The 21223-nt window shown below is 40.5% G+C and overlaps 1 protein-coding gene across 6 annotated transcripts in view; it reads right to left on the bottom strand.

Moving 5' to 3' along the window:
- Slc9a7 (solute carrier family 9 member A7) overlaps nt 1-21223 on the bottom strand; it is a 204564-nt gene that overhangs the window by 115483 nt on the left and 67858 nt on the right. For all 6 annotated transcript variants that reach the window (XM_036175266.1, XM_036175269.1, XM_036175267.1 and 3 more), the window contains exons 2-5: nt 13813-14012; nt 12271-12348; nt 2967-3043; nt 31-143 (exon numbers count right to left, since the gene is read on the bottom strand). In XM_036175266.1, the coding sequence (XP_036031159.1) occupies nt 31-143; nt 2967-3043; nt 12271-12348; nt 13813-14012 (468 nt within the window). The remainder of the gene's footprint in view (nt 1-30; nt 144-2966; nt 3044-12270; nt 12349-13812; nt 14013-21223) is intronic.

Genomic DNA, 21223 nt, shown 5'->3' on the forward strand with positions numbered 1-21223 from the left:
CAATAATGATCAAGCCAAATGTCTAATTACCTGGGTCAGTGGCAGAGATAATTGCTCCAAAAAAGAGACAATCCGTGTAGTAAAATTTATCAGAGAGCTGGCCCACAATCTTCATGAGTTTCACCACCCCATACATAAGATTTCTGTAAGATGATAGGCAAACAGTGTCAGGGAAAAAAATCTTGATGACATATAAACATAATAACAGAGCGCTATTAGAAGATCGTACTTTAAGGGAGATTCAGGAAAGCAATAGGCAGCTTTTATGGTTGGACACTTACCAGAAACCTAGGCAAATAGAACTTTGGCAGTAAGGAATGATTTTTGTAGTTATTATCGTGCAGAAGCATCTGAATATTTCTTTTGCTATTGTTGCTTTTGTGTGTGTGCATGGGGGTGGAGCGCTGAGAGAGAGTCTCATGTATGTAAACTAATCTGGTCTTGACTTGCTATGTAGCAGAGGATGACCCTCAACTTCTGATCCACTCAATTATGGCCCTGAACTTCTGATTGTCTTGCCTCTGCCTTCCAAGTTGTGGAATTACAGATATAAACCACCTACACACAAAGTTTGTGCATGTTGGGTAAACTGTACTGACTGAGTTACATTTCCAGCCCCTGAAGATCTCATTCTTAAAAGTTGTTCTCATTAACAACTATATCAGCTGTGAGGTATGGTCTTTGATGAGTCATGAAGTTAAAGGATCTTAAGCAACTGGATGATAGAGGAGAGTGGAAGATAGAGCCTAAAATAATGTATAATAAATCACTACAAACGTAGAATTGCAAGATTCTCAAACCATAAAAATTAGGGGTCTGGGTGAAGCTGCAGAGACTGATATTACTAATACCTCCATCAAGAACTAGTGCAAAGAAGGTAAAGATACAACCTTATTGAAATGTCCTAGTAGATCACCAGTGTCCCCACTGAAATACCTGGCCTCTTGCCCTCCTTGGGTGAGGCAGGCTGGCTATATAGCCTCCCTCACAGTGGACAGAATGTGGCATGGCCTAACAGGGACCATCAAGTTCAATATTTCAGCCTCCCTGGAGCAAACTACCTATGTGGCAGATTATAATGAGAAACAGCAATGAGTGTTGAAAAACAGCCTACCGTGTATTACACATGTGTGTATGTATCTGTGTGCATGTACCAGTAAATAACAGCAATTGCAAGGGTTAAAAGAATAAAAATAACAGAATTAACTCCATGTACACTAAAGCCAACCATTTAATGAGATTTATGGTGGTAAGGACCATGTCACTGCCTTCCTTTATGTATTTAGTGACTAGAGCAGTGGATTGGCTAAGCTAGGGGTGAAAGAATTGTTTGCACTGCAGAATGGAATCCTTATGAGAAGAATTAGCTAGAACTTAATGCCGGCCTAGTATGTGCTCAGGTGTTGCTCCAATCAGCTCAACTTCAGTCCATGACAGCTCTATGGAACAGATCTGATTTGCTCTTCACTGCTTATCAAAGGTTCCTTTCATGGCCATACCTTGCAAATATTTCCTGAAAGTAGACTTTCTTCTCCATTTCTTTTTACTAAAATCCTAGACGTAGGTGGTACATTTTCATCTGACAGCCTTACCTCCATCTTGCTTCCCATCATCATTAATGCGTGCCATGGAACCTGGTATTCTTTAGTGATCTGTCACCTCATTAAAGAGAAACTCCAAAGACCCTTCTTTTAAAAGAATAGAATAGAAGGTCCTTGCCTTGCCTTTATCTCAGCTTTCCAACTAATTTTTTAAAGTTAAAGTTCTTACTACATTCAGATTTGCTTGGGCATTTTTTTAAAATATCACCTTTCTACTACAAGATCCCATCTAAGGTACCACATGGCATTTAGTCATTAAATCTTCTGGTCTCCTTTTGGTTGTGACAGTTTCTCATCCACGGCTTGTTTTTGATGACGCTGGCAATTTTGAGCAATGCTGACCAGAAAGTTGAGATTTCTTTGGCTTTTTTCTCCAGACAAAGCTGATAGGTTTGGTGTAAATGACCAGGGAGGTAAAGTGCCCTTCTTAGCACAAATCTCAAGGATATATAATAATAACAAGGCTTGTAGTATCTTCCATATTCTCTACTTTTCAGCTACTCTCTTCTTCCCCTACTTTCTGCACCATACTTTTTATAAGAAACTACAACATAGAGCCCACACTCAAAGCTAGGTTGGGATGAAGATCTGGAGATGGTGTGACTAAGTTCTACCACTTTGAAGGTATGTATCTATAACACGTTCTACAATTTGGCACATGAAATGTGTCTCTCATTTATTTCTTCATTAAATCATCTATGTGTGGCTCGGGAATATTTATTTTATATTCTACATGATAATATAATAGAAAGTTATTTATTTTGTTATGTTTCAGCCATTTATGGGCTCTGTCTATGGTGAGAACTTCCAGGTTGGCTTTTGGGTTCCTTTGACATGTCTTGTATCCTTATGGTTGTCTGTCTTTTGAGCATTTGCTTACTTTCTGGTATTAAAAGATGATCTATCTTCATGTAAGTTTCCTGTTACAGCCCTAGAATAAGAGACACTGGTTCTTTTTTTTTTAATCAGAGAATGCTATAAGAAATTATGATCTTAGCCAGGCAGTGGTGGCGCACGCCTTTAATACCAGCACTTGGGAGGCAGAGGCAGGCGGATCTCTGTGAGTTCGAGGCCAGCCTGGTCTCCAAAGTGAGTTCCAGGAAAGGTGCAAAGCTACATAGAGAAACCCTGTCTCAAAAAACAAAAAAAAAAAATTATGATCTAGTAATTTTAGTTCAGTTTAATCATTCTTAATTTAAATTTAATGCACACATGTAGCTAACAACTACCATACTAGACAGGATAACTCTGTCTCCTACCTGCCATCCCCACACAACATTAAAATCCTGCTTTGTACACCAGATTGGTGGATCTCATTCCTTTGGGTAGTATGTTAGACTGGTTATACAACAAAGAATCACTTACCCAATAATGAAGCAGGAAACAGCTGTCCCCAAAAAGGCATAGGCCAGAATCGATCCAAGATTTCTGAAAAAGTGTCTCTGAATGAAACAAGAATAGGGATTATAGTAATTCTTGTCAGCAAACCAAAAATACCAAACATATAGACAAAAACTTCACATTAAAAGACTCTAAAACCTAGTATGCTATACTGTTTACATATCTAGTAATATCAGTAGTCAATCATAAATAATGCTATTCAGCCTAAAACAATATGATTTTAAAATATCCTTTGCACTTTCAATCACTGAGCAAGTTACCAAGAAACAAAACAATTCTGGCTAATTATAATGAACTGTATTAAGTGTATCTATATGCACACACATATACATACATATACATTACATACATACATACATACATACATACATACATATACACACACACATATGTAACCCAATTATTTTTTGAGACTGGACACAAACCAGCTTATTCCACAGTCCTGCCAGTTACTTCCTGCTCTAGTGGAATCTTAGATCATTAAAGATGTAAGTATGAAACAAATAAATGGGAAAGTGTCATCTGAGAAACTTTCTACTTAATTTGATAGCAGAAAACAGACTCCTAAATACATGCTCATGGAACTTGAGCTATTTCCTTATATTCATCTGGTTTACTCTTCAGAGCCTGAAAAAGACAGACAATAGAGATGGGAATGGAGAAATGAGAATGGTAATGAATTCAATTCAAGATGGTCAAGTTTGTATAGAAAAAAACCTTACAACCAATGTTAAAATTTAGTGATTATTCAGAAAGTTGCAAGACTACAATATCCCTTTGATGGGGTTCTGCATATGCAAAAGTCACCTTCAAAATGAACACCACAAACACATATGCACATACACTCACTTCTTACAAGTCATCAGGTCCATGGGGTCTCCTGATGAGGGCAGAGGAAGGTTATGCCTGTTCTTAAGATCTTTTACCAACAGGCAAAAGCAATTCCTATTTGAGATTCAGGACTACTTAATAAAAAACAGACAAACAAAATCCTCCAAACACCCTAATTAAACAAGGATCATCAAAATCTTACCCACTATTTTTATAGGTAACAAAGACTCAGTATGCCAGCTGAGCAACATCAGGAAAAGAGAGCACAGTGGCATCAGGACATATGAGCAAAGGACTGCAATTGTCATCTGCCCTGTGTCTCAGAGGGTCCAAGACCCTGTTTCTCATCTTTCCACACTGCTTGCCCCTCTGAGGCTCAGATGTCAAAAAGAACATTTACTACTCATAAATGACCTGCTCAGTAAGTGAACTACTCAGAAGAGAATCCTTCAAGGGCATGTCATGTCACCTTCACCATGTGAAGATGCTGCCTGAACAGAGCATGAACATATTTTACTTGACTCTGTCTTAAGTCATTTTTTAAGCTATTGCATTTATACAGCAGGATTTGGGGGTAAAGGTTAGATTTCAAAAACAACAACTGTAATTCCCATTAAACCACCATTAAAGAGGCTGGTAAGATAGCTCAGTAGGTTTTGGCACTTTTCACCATCCTGATGACTTGAGTCACCATCTCTGAGACCTCCACTGTGGAAGGAGAACTGATACCATCACCCTCCCTACAAGTTGTCCTCTGACTTCTACATCACAGCATACATGCATTCACATACACACATGCAGGCATCCAAAGTAAGTAAAAGTATAATGATTTTTTTCTTTTGGTTTTTTCCAAGACTGGATTTCTCTGTGTGACAGCCTTAGCTGTCCTGGAACTAGCTTTGTAGACCAGGATAGCCTTAAAGTCACAGAGATCCACCTGCCTCTTCCTCCAAGTGCTGGGATGAAAGGCATGCATCACCACCACCACCAAGCTATAATGATTTTTTTAAGTTCCATTAAGGGCTTATATGAGGAAATGCTAGGACCAATGTCATTCAGATGACATATCCATATATAAATTGCAATCTCACTTGCACACTTGTGCTTTGTACTCAGTGTTGGACTATGGACTAAGAATGGAGCTGTGTGAGAAGAATTCTGAGAGCTAGTGAGATAACTCCAAGAAAACAGGACAAGAGTCTTGTGACCTCTGTTCCTTCTAAACATTGGTTTGTTCTTGGAATGTGCTTTTGTGCCCCTCCCAGGTGTAGTAAACAGGAGTGGGTTTACTTCAGATTATCCATTATCTTACTTTTGTTATTCAAAAAATTTTTCCGAGCATGGCCTATCCTTGAATTTGTATATAGCTTGAAGTCATGTAAACTTTGTTCATGTAACCTTGCTTAACTGTCTTAGTTAAGGTTACTACTGCTGCAATGAAACACCATGACCAAAGTAAATTGGAGAGGAAAGGGTTTATTTTGTTCACTGTTCCATATTAACAGTTCATCATCAAAAGGATTGAGGGCAGAAACTCACACAGGGCAAGAACCTGGAGGCAAGTGCTGATGCAGAGGCCATGGAGGGATGCTGCTTACTGGTTTGCTTCCCCTGGCTTGCTCTGCTTGCTTTCTTATAGAGCCCAGGACCACCAGCCCAGGGGTGGCCCCTCCCACAATGGACTGGGCCCTCCTGCCATTGATCACTACTTTAGAAAATGCCTTATGCTGGATCTTATGGAGGCATTTTCTTAATCGAGGTTGCCTCCATTTAGGTAACTCTAGCTTATGTCAAGTTAGCATATTAGCCAGCATGTTAACCCTCAGAATATAAATTATCTGATGCTCTAAATAAAGTTGAATATTGCATGAGACTTTAGTCTATCTCATTTCTAGGCTCCATTCTCCCAGGTTCACATTGCCAACTAGAGTAGGAACTCTGAGCTTTTCTATGGGCAATTATTCCCAGGGCTAATAGAAACACAGATTAGCTAAATTGACATTTATAATATTAGCTAAAGCACAAAAATCAGAAATGTAAATCTACAAAAATGCATTCATAATATATTACAGAATCTCTTTCTTTCCTCTCTTCACCACACACAAATTGTTCATTTCTTATTCAAACCTACTGAACTAAATTTTTATTTTGAAAAGATATGCCACTTGGCTCACATATTATATAAGCACTTAAATGCACATTTCATAATACACAAAGTATTTTCATACATACAAGCTCATCCAATTCTCACAGCAACCCAGTGGGATTTCATTCTAATTTGTTTGTTGTTTGTTTGTTTGTTTGTTTGTGCCATACTGGAGATTGACTTTGGATCTTCTGCATGTTAGATAAGTGCTTTATCAATGAGCTAAATTATCAGTTGCTATTTGTTCTTTAGACAGGGGGATTCACCCTGTAGCTCAGGCTGGCATTAAACTAGTGGAAGTCCCCTTGCTTTAGCCTCCTGAGTGCTGGGATTATAGGCATGAGCTGCCATATCCAGCTCTTGAATCATCTTACATGAGAAAAATGTAAGGTTCTATGACATGGTTTACAAAACTATGACCAAGAACTGGAGACCCAGTCTCTTCACTTGCATGACTTTCTCAATTTCCACCACTCTGCTTTGTGAAGAAAAAGGAAGGACATGAGTTACTGAATTAAACACTAGACCTTTCTTCCTATTTTTTATGTGTCTACAATATAGTCATGATTGGTCCCTACTCTTCTCTCTCAGGCACAGAATGACAAGCAGAGGGAACAAAAGGAGATAGTCGCATACCCAAGTAAAGCTTTCAAGAATCTAAGCCCAGCGAAGACCAGAATGAGGTTCACTTTTGGAGAAATCCATTGGACATCCCAGTTAGTAATGTACCATTCTCAACCTTATATTCCTACTTCTGGGGAAGCAGTTCTCTCCCAAGCCTCATCATCTGTGGTGTGTGTGTGTGTGTGTGTGTGTGTGTGTGTGTGTGTGTGTGTGTGTTTCATGTGTGCATATGTGTGTGTAAGATGGTCACAAAAAAGTTGTCTAGATGATTTTTCCAATACAAGTGCCCTACAAACACAAACAGTGGCACAAAATCAAGGGCAAATCCAATAGTAACTTTTTCAAGGTAGAAAAAAGATGAGTGTCTGCAGAGGTATATAGAGCAGACATGTATCAAATGATCCAAATTATCTACTCATATACCATCAATTAAATGGTAAAAATATTTATTACCCATTTAATCAATAATAGATACAATCAGAGATGGCAAGCACAATATCAACCACTTACCTGGTGACTTTATAAGGACTATTTAAGAAAGACACTAATGGTTGGTAATACAGAAGACTATAGTGTCAAAAACAAGTTAAAATAGTAACAGGCAAAGCTTGTTATTTGGGTTTCCTTTAAGAAAACAGAGCTGATGAAGGGAAGGTTCTTCCAAAATGTTTTCAACCATTAGAGAGGCTTTCATAACCTATGATCTGCTTTCATTTTAAAGCAACTATGACTTTGATTATATGCTAAGATTAGTTATTTAAAATAAATTATTCATCACCCATTTGATCCAAAGAAAAATTCCCAAATTTTCCACTGAGGGAAAAAATGATATTATACCTATAATAACCATTTCCAATTTATTATGGGTCAATAAATGATGCAAAGATTCGGATTACTTTAACAACTGTATAAACAATTTGGAAAATTTGTATGTTTGGGATGTTTTAGATGGAAAACCTGCATCTAGAGGCAATGTAGCACAAAGGGGCAACTCTGGATCTGGAGTTCGACCGAGAAGGCCTAGCTTTGATTCAGTTCTATATATACTGCATACCCTCACCTACAGCACTAATCATTCTGAGTGTTTTCAACACCAGTGAATTGCAGGACCTTCCTACATTCTGAAATGTGAGTGTAGAAACAGAGAGCCTCCTGTTCCTCTGATATCCAGCAGCCCAGCCCTCTGATGTTCCTCTCTTGTCCCAAGAGTGATGCAGTAAGGAGGGCTCACTCGATCTATGAAAGGAACACTTGTTTGACCTTGACCTTAGTCCTTTTGTACTAGCATATAACTGTTCTTGTTTATTGATGAAATTATTAAGGCCACTCAGCATAGTTAAAAGGGAGGTTTATTTTGTGGGTGAGCTTACAAGTGAAGGGATAGGTTGCAGGGTCTGGGAAAGGTATGGCACAGTCCAGTGGTGTTCTCTGGAAAACTCTGCTCAGTCTACCTCCAGGTCCAGGTTCCTGGAACCAAGAGAGGCCTCTCCTCCTTTTTTTTTTTTTTGGTTTTTCAAGACAGGGTTTCCCTGTGTAGCTTTGTGCCTTTCCTGGAACTCACTTGGTAGCCCAGGTTGGCCTCGAACTCACAGAGATCCATCCGCCTGGCTCTGCCTCCTAAGTGCTGGGATTAAAGGTGTGAGCCACCACCGCCTCTCCTCTTGATCCTGGGTCTTCAGTGTCCTCTCTCAGCCCTGCCTTGTAGGCATGACCATTACCGAAGCCTCAATGGGGGTTGGAACTTCCAGGCCAAGGCTGGAATGGCTACCCACTACACTTGTTCTTCCAGTCTCCATACTGTGAGTGAATGAGGCAGCCCTTGTCCTACACAACAGTTTCTAGGATCTCTCCATTTCAGCCTCCTTACCTCTGACTGACTGGACTAGTAGCTAAACAGCCACTGTCTCTGTCTTCAATTCATGAAGTACTTATGGAGTACCATTACTAAGAGCTAAACTTCATTGCTGTGGGATGTCCTGTATGTTGTGAATAAATAAAACGCTGATTGGCCAGTAGCCAGGCATGAAGTACAGGATAGGCAGAACAAACAGAGAGGAGAGGCTGGGAGGTGGAAGTCTGGGAAAGACGCCAGCTTGCTGTCCAGGTAGCAGCATGTAAAGGCTACAGGTAAAGCCACGGAACACGTGGCAACATATAGATGAACAGAAATGGGCTGAGTATAAGAGTAAGAGCTAGACAATGGCAAGCCTGAGCTAATGGCCGAGCAGTTTAAATAATATAAGTGTCTATATGTTTATTTTATAAGTAGGCTATGGGACTGCCGGGGCTTGGCGGGACCCAGAGATAAAAACTCTATCTATACTTCATACTCTAATATGTTTGCCAGGGACTTTGAATCATAAATTAATTATTGAATCATGAGTTAACTCCTGTGTCTATATTCAACCATCGTTATTTTCTTATAGTTCCCATGAAAATTCATATAGATATATAAACAGAAATAAGTATATTGAGTTAACTGTACCTAGCTGATGCTCCATAAATGGTTTAAAACCAAGGAGTGGCTTTGACAGAAAAATCTAGTCTGTTGGGCAGGCATCCTCTCCTAAAGGGAATTGAGAAGTATTCTATCTTCTATTTTCTGAAAGGACTTCTGCAGGGACAGTTTTATTTCTTCCTTAAATGCTTGGTAGAGTTCACTATTAAAGCCATGTAAGGTTAGTAGTAGATTTTTAATTCTTAATTCAGTTTTTTGTTTAATATAGAGCTGTCTAGGTTTTCTATATTATCTCTAGTCAGGTTTATTTATTTGTGAATCTGTCCATGTCACTTGTCAAATTTACTAGTACAAGAGCTAGGAAGACATCTTAGTCTATAAAGTGTTTCCTGATGCAAGCATGAAGATCTGGATTTGATCAGCAATGTCCACATAAAACAAAAGGCTGTAGGGTGGCAGGGAAGATGGCTCAGGGGTAAAATCTCTTGCTTTGCTAGTATAAGTACCTGAATTTGAATCCCTAGAACAAACATGAAAAATCTGGGCACAGCTGTGTGTTCCTGCAACCCCAGCATTGGGAGGCAGAAGACAAGTGGCTCATGAGATCTTGCGGGTCAGCCACCCTAGCCAAACAGTAAGTTTCTGGTTACATGCAAAACCCTATCTCAATGCAACAAGACAGGGAGCAACAGAAGAAAACATTGGACATCCTCTTCTGGCCTCTGCATGTGTGCAAACCAGGTACATATACCTGTACATTCATGTGTACACACACACACACACACACACACACACACACACACACACACACACACACACACACACACACACGAAAAACAGGTGGGCATGGTGGTGCACACTTGTAATCCCAGTGCTGAGGAGGTTGATAAAAGCAGATGCCTGGAACTCCCTAATCAGCCAGTCTAGCCTACTTGGAGAGTTTCAGGCCAGTAAAAGACCATGTCTCAAAAATAAATGAAGTGTATGGTGCCTGAAGAATCACACCTGAGATTGACTTCTCCTTCCCCATACAATTTACTGGCACAAAATTGTTCTGAGTACTCCTTTATTATTGATTGAAATTCTATAGTGATACCCTCTCTTATGTTCCTAATATAGTTTTCCCAATTATCTATCCAGAGTTTTTCCATTTAGAAGTCATTTTCTAGTTCATAAAGATGCTATGTTTACTGTCAGCCAAGATCTCTGTTCTGTAGGCCTGAAAGGTTTGTCTCTAGTCCTCCTTTGGAGCTGAAATAGGCTGTTGTCCTAAGAAAGCCTTTGGGGAGATAATCTTCACACAATATTCCCACAATGAGAGAGAGTGGGGGCGGGGGTGTGTGTGGGAGAACTGACTCTGACGATGTGAAAGCAGGAGAACTGGTCCCGCCCCTTGCTCATCCAGCCACATAGCCAGACAATGCTGAAGAGATCACTCTGGAGGTGAGGACAAGGGAGAGCTGGTAGGCTGAGCAACCCTGCAACTGTGCAGGTCCAGAACCAGGGTTATGAGTTGATGTCTGGGCCTGGCTGCTGCTTGGGCCCATGTCTGGGTTCATGGCCCTGATGCAGCCCAGGTCTCTGTTGATGTACATGGTTCTTGATACCACCAAAAGCTGAGAGGATGGGGCTGTACAGAGTTGGCCCCACCCCCTCAGTGGCTGAAACACTAGAGAGAATTGGTTCTGTCCCTCACCAGCTGAAGCTCAGGAGGGATGATTCTACACCTCACTTGAGCAGCACAACAGAGCTGACCCTGTTTACAGGAGCATGGACAAGCTAGGCCCAAGAGTGTGAGAACAGGAGAGCAGGTCACCCCTGCCATGTGGTAAGGTAAAGAAGCCTCCCCTCGACCATCTCCACCTGCACAGGATGGGGGGGCTGGTGGTGACCCAACCCCTCACCATCTGCTGCACTCCAAGCCCTGCACCTTTCATGGGCAGCACATTAGAGTTGACCCTGTAAGCAGGGGCATGGATAAGCCAGGCCTGAGGCATAAGAGGGGCAGAGTTGGCCTCCTTCCTCTGCAGCGGGGGTGAGGGAAAGATGCTCTCCCCCCATGCCCCTAACTACCTCCAGCTGGCAAGGGAACTGACCCTCCCCTTTACCAGCTGCAACACTTGAGAAAGTGGGCCCTGCACCTCATCTGAGCAACACAGCAGAGCTGACCCTGTTGACAGGGGCACAGATGAGTTGGCCCCGAGAACATTAGTGTGGGAGATCTGGCCCTCATCTACCATATGGAGGCATAGACTGAGGAGACATGCCCCACCCCCTTTCCCCTACAAGGCCTGTGGTAGGTTGGAGAGCTGTCCCTGTCCCTCACCAGCTGCAGCACTCAGGAGAGTGGCCCTTACACCTAGCCTGAGCAACGTCAATGTAATTTTATCACATGTGCAGATTGTGTAACTACTGCCACAGTCAAGATACAGAACTGGCCTGGGGTATACCACTCATCTAGCATCTATGCAAGGCTCTGCATCCTATCCTAGGCACCACAAAAATACTGTTTAACATACAAAAATAATCCATGACTACAAAAATGTTCCTTGTGGTCTCTCTCCCCAAACTCTATTTTTCCATCATGCCTAATCCAGGCAACCATGAACTTGTTCTCTAGCTATATAATTTTGTCATTTCTGTAATGCTACATCAATAAAGTAGTACAACATATAACCTTGAATCTGGATTGTGTGACTCAGCATAATTCTTTATAAGTCTATCCAGTTTGTATATCAAACATTTTTCCATGTGAAAGCTGACCATTTTTCTATGGTGTGTATTCACTACAGTTTGTTTAACCATTACCTACAGGAAGGCATTTTGGTTGTTTTTTGGTTTTGTCTTATAAATAAGATAGTATGAAGAATGAGACATAGATTTTTGTGTGAACATAAATTTACTTTCTCTTCAAGAAATCCTCAGCAGTGAAGTATTTAGGCCTTAAGACAAGTTTGACTTCAGTTTTACAAGAAACTATCACTTTGCTTGCCAAAGTGGCTATACAATGTTATATTTCTACTGGTGGTATGGAAGAGCTCTAGGTTTTAAAACTGGAACAAGTCCCTGATGATGAGCCACCTAAGGTCTCTGAGTGGGTACAAAACACAGAAATCTAAGCATTTAAGGGGAAAACTAGAAAATTATCTAGGTCAATTAACACTGAGATTCTTAAGAAATCTCTTAAATTATTGGCAAAATGTTCATACCTTCTTTAAACTGTATCCAGCATGGAAAATAATTGGAGGCAGCAGAATGTTGAAAAATACCTCTGGATCAAATGTTACCTGAAAGTTTAAAAAGAAAAAAGTCAAATTTTAGATAAAGATAAACTGGTAATATTTATTTAATATTGAAAGCCATTGACTAAAGTGCCTATTTAGAACAAAAGCCACTAATGTGTTAAATAATTACAGCAGTGAAGCCATAATTTCCCTACTGACTGGCATGTTCTCCCTCTCCATCTCCCCCTCCCCAGCACTTCTAAATAAGATTCCAGTGTTCTATCTTAATACATATTAAGTCACAACAGTTTGAGGCAATTTCAGAAATTCACAGAAAGCTGCTGCCAATGTTTTTCAACAGAAAATAAAAACATCTTGATTTTTATCACACATTCATGAAGGCTTAATTGCAAAAAAAAAAAAAAGCTGTCATGAGTTTTTATTAACTTCCCATTCATGTGATCCTTTATAGCTGTAATTCTACTACATAAGTCTCTTTTAAGTGAATAGCCTTCTGAAATATTTTATGTGGCCTAGACAAAGTTACCAATAAGGCCAGCAGCTTCCTGATCATCAACAGAAGTTCAGTAACTCTACAGAGACTGAAATCAGTTGTTGATATAAGGAACTCACACTGACATTTCTACATAGCCAATTATAGTACAGTCAAAGGAACTAAGCATTTCTAAACATGCTAACCTTTTTAGGAGGAAGAGGGGGTAGGCTAAATATTTAAAATGATTAACTGAAATAAAAGTCAATTAATCTACCCAACATGAATAAATCTTTTAATACTGATTTCTTGCCTATCCCAGAAATCACCCACATGAGAGACACATAATCTTTTTTTTCCCCCTGGAGCATTTTTGCTGCTCCATAGTCAAATGAAAAACAATGCTTGAGCCATGCATAGTGAAGAATGCCTACAATTCTAGCATTCAGGAGGCTGAGGCAGGAAGACTGTAAATTTGAGATCAGTCTGAGCTACATTTTAAGACACTATCACAAAAGAAAATAAAATGGATTTTTTAAAATTAGAAAAAAGTGCTTGGACTTCAATTCTAAACCAAGCCTTTCTTCCTTTGAAGATTAGGTAAGTCTTTGGCATCAGTCACTGATAAGTTTAAGCATTCAAATATTTGCAGACTATGTGAAGAAAGCCACGAAGAACTAAGGATTGCAGTTCAGAATACTGACTAGGCTAAAAGGGAAATTAATATTATTTTATAATTCATTTCTAAGCCACAGCAAGGTTAAGAGAAAACAAGGCAGGAGGGATATGCAAACATGTTGTGCAATCAATAGCCCATGTCTATAGATCCTAGCCAGTTAAGACAGTCAGAAGGCTGAAGCAACAAAGGTACAATCTGGCTCTTCCTTCTCCTCATCCTGACACACAAGCACCCTAGAAAACTGTGAGCCAAGAATGTAACTAATGTTCCAACAGTTGGGAAGGATTTCTCTCAAGGTCAAGATGAAGCCAGGGAATCAACAACCTTGTCCCAGACTGCTGTCGTACCAGCTCACCTTCCGCAGCATGTCATTCTGCTCCACATTGTTGATCTTGCCAGGGCTGATTTCTCCTTTCAGAGTGTATTCAAAGAACTTCCCACTGACATTCACTAATAAGGTGCTAAAGGCTCTGTCTTCCTGAGTACAGCTGAGTGACTTATCATGACTGTTGGTAGCAGGGGTTCCATATCTCAGGATCACTCCGACAATGAGCCCTGAAATAGGGTGTCACATATAAAAAGAAAAATCAGTCCTGATTTACTATACAGTCATTTATGGAGGTGCAGCCATGCAGCTGGGCTAAACCTGCCCACTTTTCTGAATAATTCAGAAAAGCCATTTCTCCTTTTTTTGTTTTGTTTTGTTTTGTTTTTCTCCTTCAGATGCTGGCGTGAGCCTAAGTATGCTTTCTCTGGTATTCTTTTTCACTCTGAACCTACCTCCCTTTTGCCATGTGGCTGTTTGCCCAACTTCCATGCCTAACTCAAAAAGGCATGGCTTTCTCTCTTCCCCTTCTCAATCTACCACCTCTGGGCAGATGCTGAGATTTCCAGATTGCCTATCCTAGAGTTTTAAACATTAATAAAAATCATAGTTGAACTTTACAAAATCCAGTCATGTGGCAGAACATAAAGTATAGAAGTGATAACCCTTCTGATTTAAGTCCCTAAGTCACTGGAAGGATTAAAGAGAACAGTGGTTAATATGGCCCCATGAACAGACTTAATACCTGCTTGTGTTTCATGTCTCATTTCTCAGGCTTTTAGTGGAGAAGTATGAGATGGAGAAAAAGTGTAACATTTTCTGCCCTGAACAAAATAAGGAAGAACTACTAAGCCTTTGTTTTCCCCAGAGCATCCCTCAAACCAGTCCTGCTGCCATCTGCTAGGGAGGACAAAACCACTGGAATTTTTAGTTGCTATAAATGTAACATGCTTTGCCATACACCAGAGGGAAAAGAGGGAAAAAGAAATAGTTTTTCTTAGGTCATTCCAAGCACTAAGGATCATGGAGAAAGTAATTACACCCGCTGGGAGGCTAAATGTTGCAGTGTAAGCTTAAGTAGTCATGATTCTGGGGCCAAGGAGCTGCTTTTTGAGTCTACACATTTAAAATGGTGTTCTTAATGATCTCATTCTGACCAACTGTGAAACAACCTTAAAACCTTAAAGGAATAAGAAATGCCATACTTATTTTAAAAAGCATGTTTATCATTACCAAAAAGAGACATCTAAAGAAAATGAAGAAGTCCATAATGCAAATGCTTCAAATTATATGGAAAACAGGCAAAAGACAAGTACTTCTTCATTGTTAATCTTCTAGCCAGGTCTTATAGATGAATTTCCATTTGTTTCTTCACATCCAGTGCCAAATCAGATGATGGCAGGGATGGCCAGCCAGAATTTGCTCAGCTCTGCTCTGCTCAGCCTTGGGAACATGCTCCTCAGCTGGCACTATCATGCTATCTTGGTTCAGGCTTTCTGGGTATCTGCTGGTAAGTGAAGTTATGAGTTACCTACAGCACGGTGGCTGCTAGTCACATATTTTTATTATCTTCATTGCTGCTCCGGCAAGGAAGGTCTGATAACATTATCAGTCTCTATCAATTCTCCCTCATAAGGAGGCCTTGAGAACCCTGATAAACATCTAGGGGTCCTTTGCATGAACCAGGAAGTAAGTCATGTGCAGAGTTGGTCCTAGTGCTTCCTAGTCAGTCCTAGGGGCAATGAACAATCCCTTTGCAGTGGAACTCTGTCCTCCAGGTGTGATATGGATATTGCCAACTTGAAATCAGAGCAGCTGTGATTACTCATACAAGACCCTCACAAGATTAGGCCAACAAACACACCCTTGTGGAAGCTGCTCCCCCACCAGGATATCTATAATAATTTCTAGCGGGGGACACTCTTCTTCAGTGGTACAGTTGTCTCCAAGTTGCCCATGCTCATATAGGTAACCCTTTCATTTATGATCCTATAAATAACCCCCAATTAAACTCATTGGTTCACTAAGCTATACCAATAGAACTGTATTTTTGGCCTGTTACCAGAGCCTTATCTAAGGAGAAGAAAAGTCACATAGCCCCATTTACATTATTCTGCTCCTTCTTCTGATGACTGTATGCAAGGTCCCACACCACAGATAATCTCTCTTATGGTTACAATGTGCTATGTATTTATATCCCACCATTAGAACTCCACCAGGGCCTGCATCTTTGCTGCCTGTGCACTCTTTTCTCTAACAATGCAGAACTCCACGAATGTTCTATCCTCTTTGTTGCAAGGATGTTCCTTGGGGGTTATTCTTCTCTGTGACAATCTGGTCAACAAGTTACATCTATTGGTATCCTGTGAGTAAAACCATATATGTCTCTCTCTCTCTCTCTCTCTCTCTCTCTCTCTCTCTCTCTCTCTCTCTCTCTCTCTCTCTCTGTGTGTGTGTGTGTGTGTGTGTGTCTGTCTGTGTCTGTGTCTGTGTCTGTGTCTAAGTCTGTGTGTCTGTGGGTGTCTGTGTGAATGCATGGAGATCAGAGAACAACTTCAGGTATCAGTCCTTGCCTTCTACTTTGAGATGAGACCTCTTTTTGTTCCTGCATTCTCCAGGCTAGCTGGCCTGTAAGATTCTGGGAAATTTGTTGTTTCCACCTCTCATCTCCAGAAGCACTAGAATTACAGATATACCACCACAGTCAGCTTTTATGTGGATTCTGGGGGTTTGAACTCAGATCCTGACACTTGCTTTGCCCACTGAGCCACCTCCCTGGAACCATCTTGTTGTTTCCAAACTTTCATTACAGTGACATTTCTGTGCCCATCGTGCCATACTAAGTGCCTCAATCATGTTGCTCATGGTTGAGGTCATGCTGAAAATGACTAAGATGAGCTATGGCAACAGCACTTCCTTCCAAGGCTGCTGGTAGCACTGAGGGCAGTAGGTGGGGACTGCTTGGTGCTCTCAGGGCTTTACCATCCAGATCTTTATAGTGTCTTTTAGCCTCATTTCAGTCCTTTATCTGACAGTTACGTTCTGATGAAGTTTTACTTGAGAAAGCTCTTCAGCATGTGTCATGATACACAACTATACTGCCTTAAAAAAGTGACCTGTCACAGTTTATATTAAACATGTTCATAAAGAAAAACCAAAACACAGTATTTACAGAAACTGCTTCCATTAAAACTTGCTTTACATTACTGTTTCTTGACTTCATTAATTTCATTAGCTGAGCTAATGAAGAAAGTAAGCTGCACTCTCCTAGATCCTCACAATGAATACTGACAAAGGAAGGGGTCTACAGTCTGGAGAGATGGCCAAGTGATTAAGAGCACATTCTACTCTTCCAGAAGATCCAAAAACCCATATTGTCTTCAGGCAGCTCACAACATAACTTCAGCCCCAGGTATTCAGTGACCTCTTCTGGCCTCCACAAGTACTTTTCTCTCTCTCTCTCTCTCTCTCTCTCTCTCTCTCTCTCTCTCTCTCTCTCTCGTGTGTGTGTGTGTGTGTGTGTGTGTGTGTGTGTATGAGTGTATAAAACAAACCTTTTAAAAAAAGAGGCATACATTTTGTACAAATTCTTTAATTCCAGGAAATGTCTACATTCATTAGCAGATGCTGAATGTTGGTGTTTAAATTTAGAAAATCTTACTTTCTCTGCTCTGGGCTCAATGCACCCATATGAACACAGAGAAACAGTAAAAGAAATGATGTTATGCTTAAACATAGCAGCATAAACAACCACAGCAAATGTAAATGGTTAGCCCCATCCTGAGATTTTGACCTAAGCAAGCCCCACAGTACACTGCTAACTCATGCTACACTCTGAGTAACTCTCAGTTTAGATTTCTATCTACCACCACCACACTCTATGCCATGATACTAAGTTCACAATGAGCATTTTTCGATTGAAGAAAGAACAGGATAAAAGGACGATAGAGGATGTTTTGTTGTTGCTTTGCTTTGTGTTTGAAGAAATTACTTTTTTAAAAATCTGGAGACAACATGAACAGCGTAATTCATTTGCTGGATCAGAAGACATCCTCTTATATAAAAGTGTGAAAGACCAGAACTGCAAAGAGTTAAAACATGTAAGGGATTCTGTTTAAAGCTCAGAAAGTTCGGTACACATACACACCAAACAATGCAGAGAGCTACAAAGGCACTGATCTGACTGGCTCAACAACACAGTGCTCCAGATTACAGAAATAATAAATACATCTGTGGAAAAACAGCACAGTAGACACCAGCTGAGGAGAAATGGACGGTCACTGATTTCACAGGCATATGACTAACACCAGCTGAGGAGAAATGGATGGTTACTGATTTTACAGGCATATGACAAACTTCAGGAAATAATTTAATTTCAACTTTTACAGAAAGCAAATATGGATAGAATTACTTTGACATTTTATGTCACTGAAAGCAAATGGTGAACTCAAAAGAACAAAAACTCAAGACTTTAACTTGTGGGTATGAGCAAAACCTACTTCCCAACTCTATCAATGTTATACAACTGCCAGTTCTTCCAATTTTAAGATATAACCAAAGGACTGTGAACATGTATAGACAGACATATATATGGATGGATATTTAAATATGTGCTCATCTAAAATTTGGTGGAATGAGGAAGGAATATGAGCCAAGTGTGAGTGCAAATTCCAGAAGGTCATAAAGATGCCAACCCCCATTAGTGTGGAGCCAGTTTCTATTTTGTGACTGAGGCTGTTAAGAGAATAAGTGAACAAGTAGACATGGGGAGAAGTGTAATTATAGACAGCCATCCACCAGCTGCATTATAAAAATGTCGATATTAATAAGACTTTATTAACTGGGCTGGTAGTGGTGGTGGTACATACCTTTAAACCCAGCACTTGGGAGGCAGAGGCAAGTAGATCTCCAAGTTCAATGCCAACCTGGTCTACAGAGCAAGTTCCAAGACAGCCAGGGTTACACAGAGGAACCCTGTCTCCAAAAAAAAGGACTTTATTAAAAGCAGGATGGGAACAAGTACATGAATATATTTTTCTCTAGTGAATGAGAACATCCCTTATGCATGCTACTGAGGGTAAAGGATCACCAACTTGGTTTGGCCACTACCATTTAACTATGTAGAATATAATAAGGGTTGTTCCAAGTTCTAAAGCTTCATTTGAGACAGTAAGAAAGCATCAAATCACAAAGCATTTGAAAATAGTGACATCCAATGTTCTTACAATGAGATGGAAAAGACAAGGAAAATTCCAAAAAGCTAATGGGCCAGCTAATCCGGAATATATGGTGGCAATCAAGAGACCTTGCCACAGACAAGGTAGAAAGCAAAGAACCACACCCTAGGTTGTCCATGTGTACACCATGCACACGTGTCTATACTCACACACATGTGTTCTCTCATGTACTTACACACACACACACACACACACACACACACACATACACAGAGGAGGGGAGTAGAAATAACTATAGGTTGAGAATGTGTTACCTGAAATGCTTGGGACTAGAGGTGTCTTTGATTTCAGAGTCATTTGACTGGGGATTCTTGCACAGACTTTACCAATTGAGTATCCCTAATCTGGAATCCAAAGCTTACTATGTTCCAAATCCAAATCATTTTTACCTGTCGTGTCAGCACTCAAAAGATCTTAGATTTCAGGTTTTCAATTTAGGTATGCTCAACCTACATGTCAAATTCAACAAAAAAGAACCCAATGAATTCCAGCAGTAGCCATCACTTTTCAGAGTTAGGGGTGGTTGGCAAGGCTTTGGTTTGAGAATGGATTGTTATAGCTCTTTTCAATGTCATCTTCTATTCACTCTGCTACTTAAACAGCTATACTAATCACTGATATGGGTTGGGAGAGGGGGAAGTAGTAACTGAAAGTCATCACAGTTTCCTCCACTTGCCCAGAGTAAGTCTTTTGTTACACATATCTGGGGAGATGGATGTCATCTCTAGGCTAAAAGCTACAGGCAACCATTGTACTTGCTAAGGTTCAGCAGATTTTTTAAAAATACATGTTCCCCAATTTGTTATTTGTCCACTTCAATAGATTTTACATTGTTATTTTTAACAGTTTTGTCCAATTTTGTTGCTATGGATCACCCACCCTAACAACATGCTCTACCTGGCAGCAGAAAGGAGAATTTTGTGGGCTCCACAGGAGTCCTAGGTGTGTTGCAACACTTAAGCCTCAGTTGCCATGCAAATCCTTTGCGAAGTACAAACTGCTGTCCCAGTGCTGCATTTCCACAAATCTTTTGGATGAATCACTTTCCTTACATTATCTCAATTGTTATAAAGATACCACATATTAGAGAATCACGAATTTGGAAGGAGAGTTGATGTGTGGGCTAGAGCAGAGTAGAGTTCTCCCTTATTGAAGTCATCCTGTCCAATAGAGGGGCCAGGTGTCATAATTTATTTGCCTGCCCCCAAGCAGCTTCATGAGTGTTAATACAAAGAACATTTGTATAAGAATTTACCATTCTAAAGGGTTTTGGTCAGAGGAGAATTTTGAGAATAGGCATAAGTCTCTATAGATGCTGATCTTTACTTTAGAAGATTGTCCTAGGGATTCATCAAAACACATAAAAGTCAGTAATAGGGCTGGAGAGATGATTCAGTGGTTAAGAGCAGTGACTACTCTTCCAGAGGACCTGGGTTCAATTCCCAGCACCCACATGGCAGGGAGCTCACAACTGTCTATAACTTGAGTTTCAGGGGACCTGACACCCTCACACAGACATACATGCAGGCAAAAGTCAGTAACAAAATGATACAGCCATATGATGCATCAGCATGCAGCACTCTGACATGGTAAACAAACAGAAAATAAGGAACTCTACCAGTTTTCCTACAAGTAAGGTTATTCTCTATAGAAGAACTAGAAGACTGTCAGGCTGTGGCTCAGTCAGTAAATTGCTTTATGTGCAAGCATGAGGACCTGAGTTTAGATCCCCTAACAGGCATGTAAAAGGCAAGTGGAACAGCAAGTGTCTGTAATACCAGAACTGAGGCAGGAAAGGAGAGAGGAACAAACAGGTGAATCCTTGGAGCTCATTGGCCATACAGCCAGCCTAGCAACTGATGAGCTACAGGTTCAGTGAGACCTTGTCTCAAATGTGGAGAGCAATTGAGAAAAACACCTGATAACCACCTCTGCTGTCTTCACATACACCCACGTGTACATGTGCACACACGCATATGAGGAACATGCATGTATACATACACCCACAGAATTAAAGACTATAAGGAAGGTGGGCGGCATGAAGTCAATAATATACTATTAAAAATTCCCATTTAAGAGTCATTAGGGGAGTGCCTGGGGTTATAATCAGAGGCAACCGCCTCTGGGTCCCATCCTTGGGCACCAGCCATCCGAGGAGGACCTGCCCAACTTGGCCCAGGTTTCCAGCCATTCAGCAGGCCCTG

This window comes from Onychomys torridus, chromosome X, assembly GCF_903995425.1.
Source record: "Onychomys torridus chromosome X, mOncTor1.1, whole genome shotgun sequence".
NCBI lineage: Eukaryota > Metazoa > Chordata > Mammalia > Rodentia > Cricetidae > Onychomys > Onychomys torridus.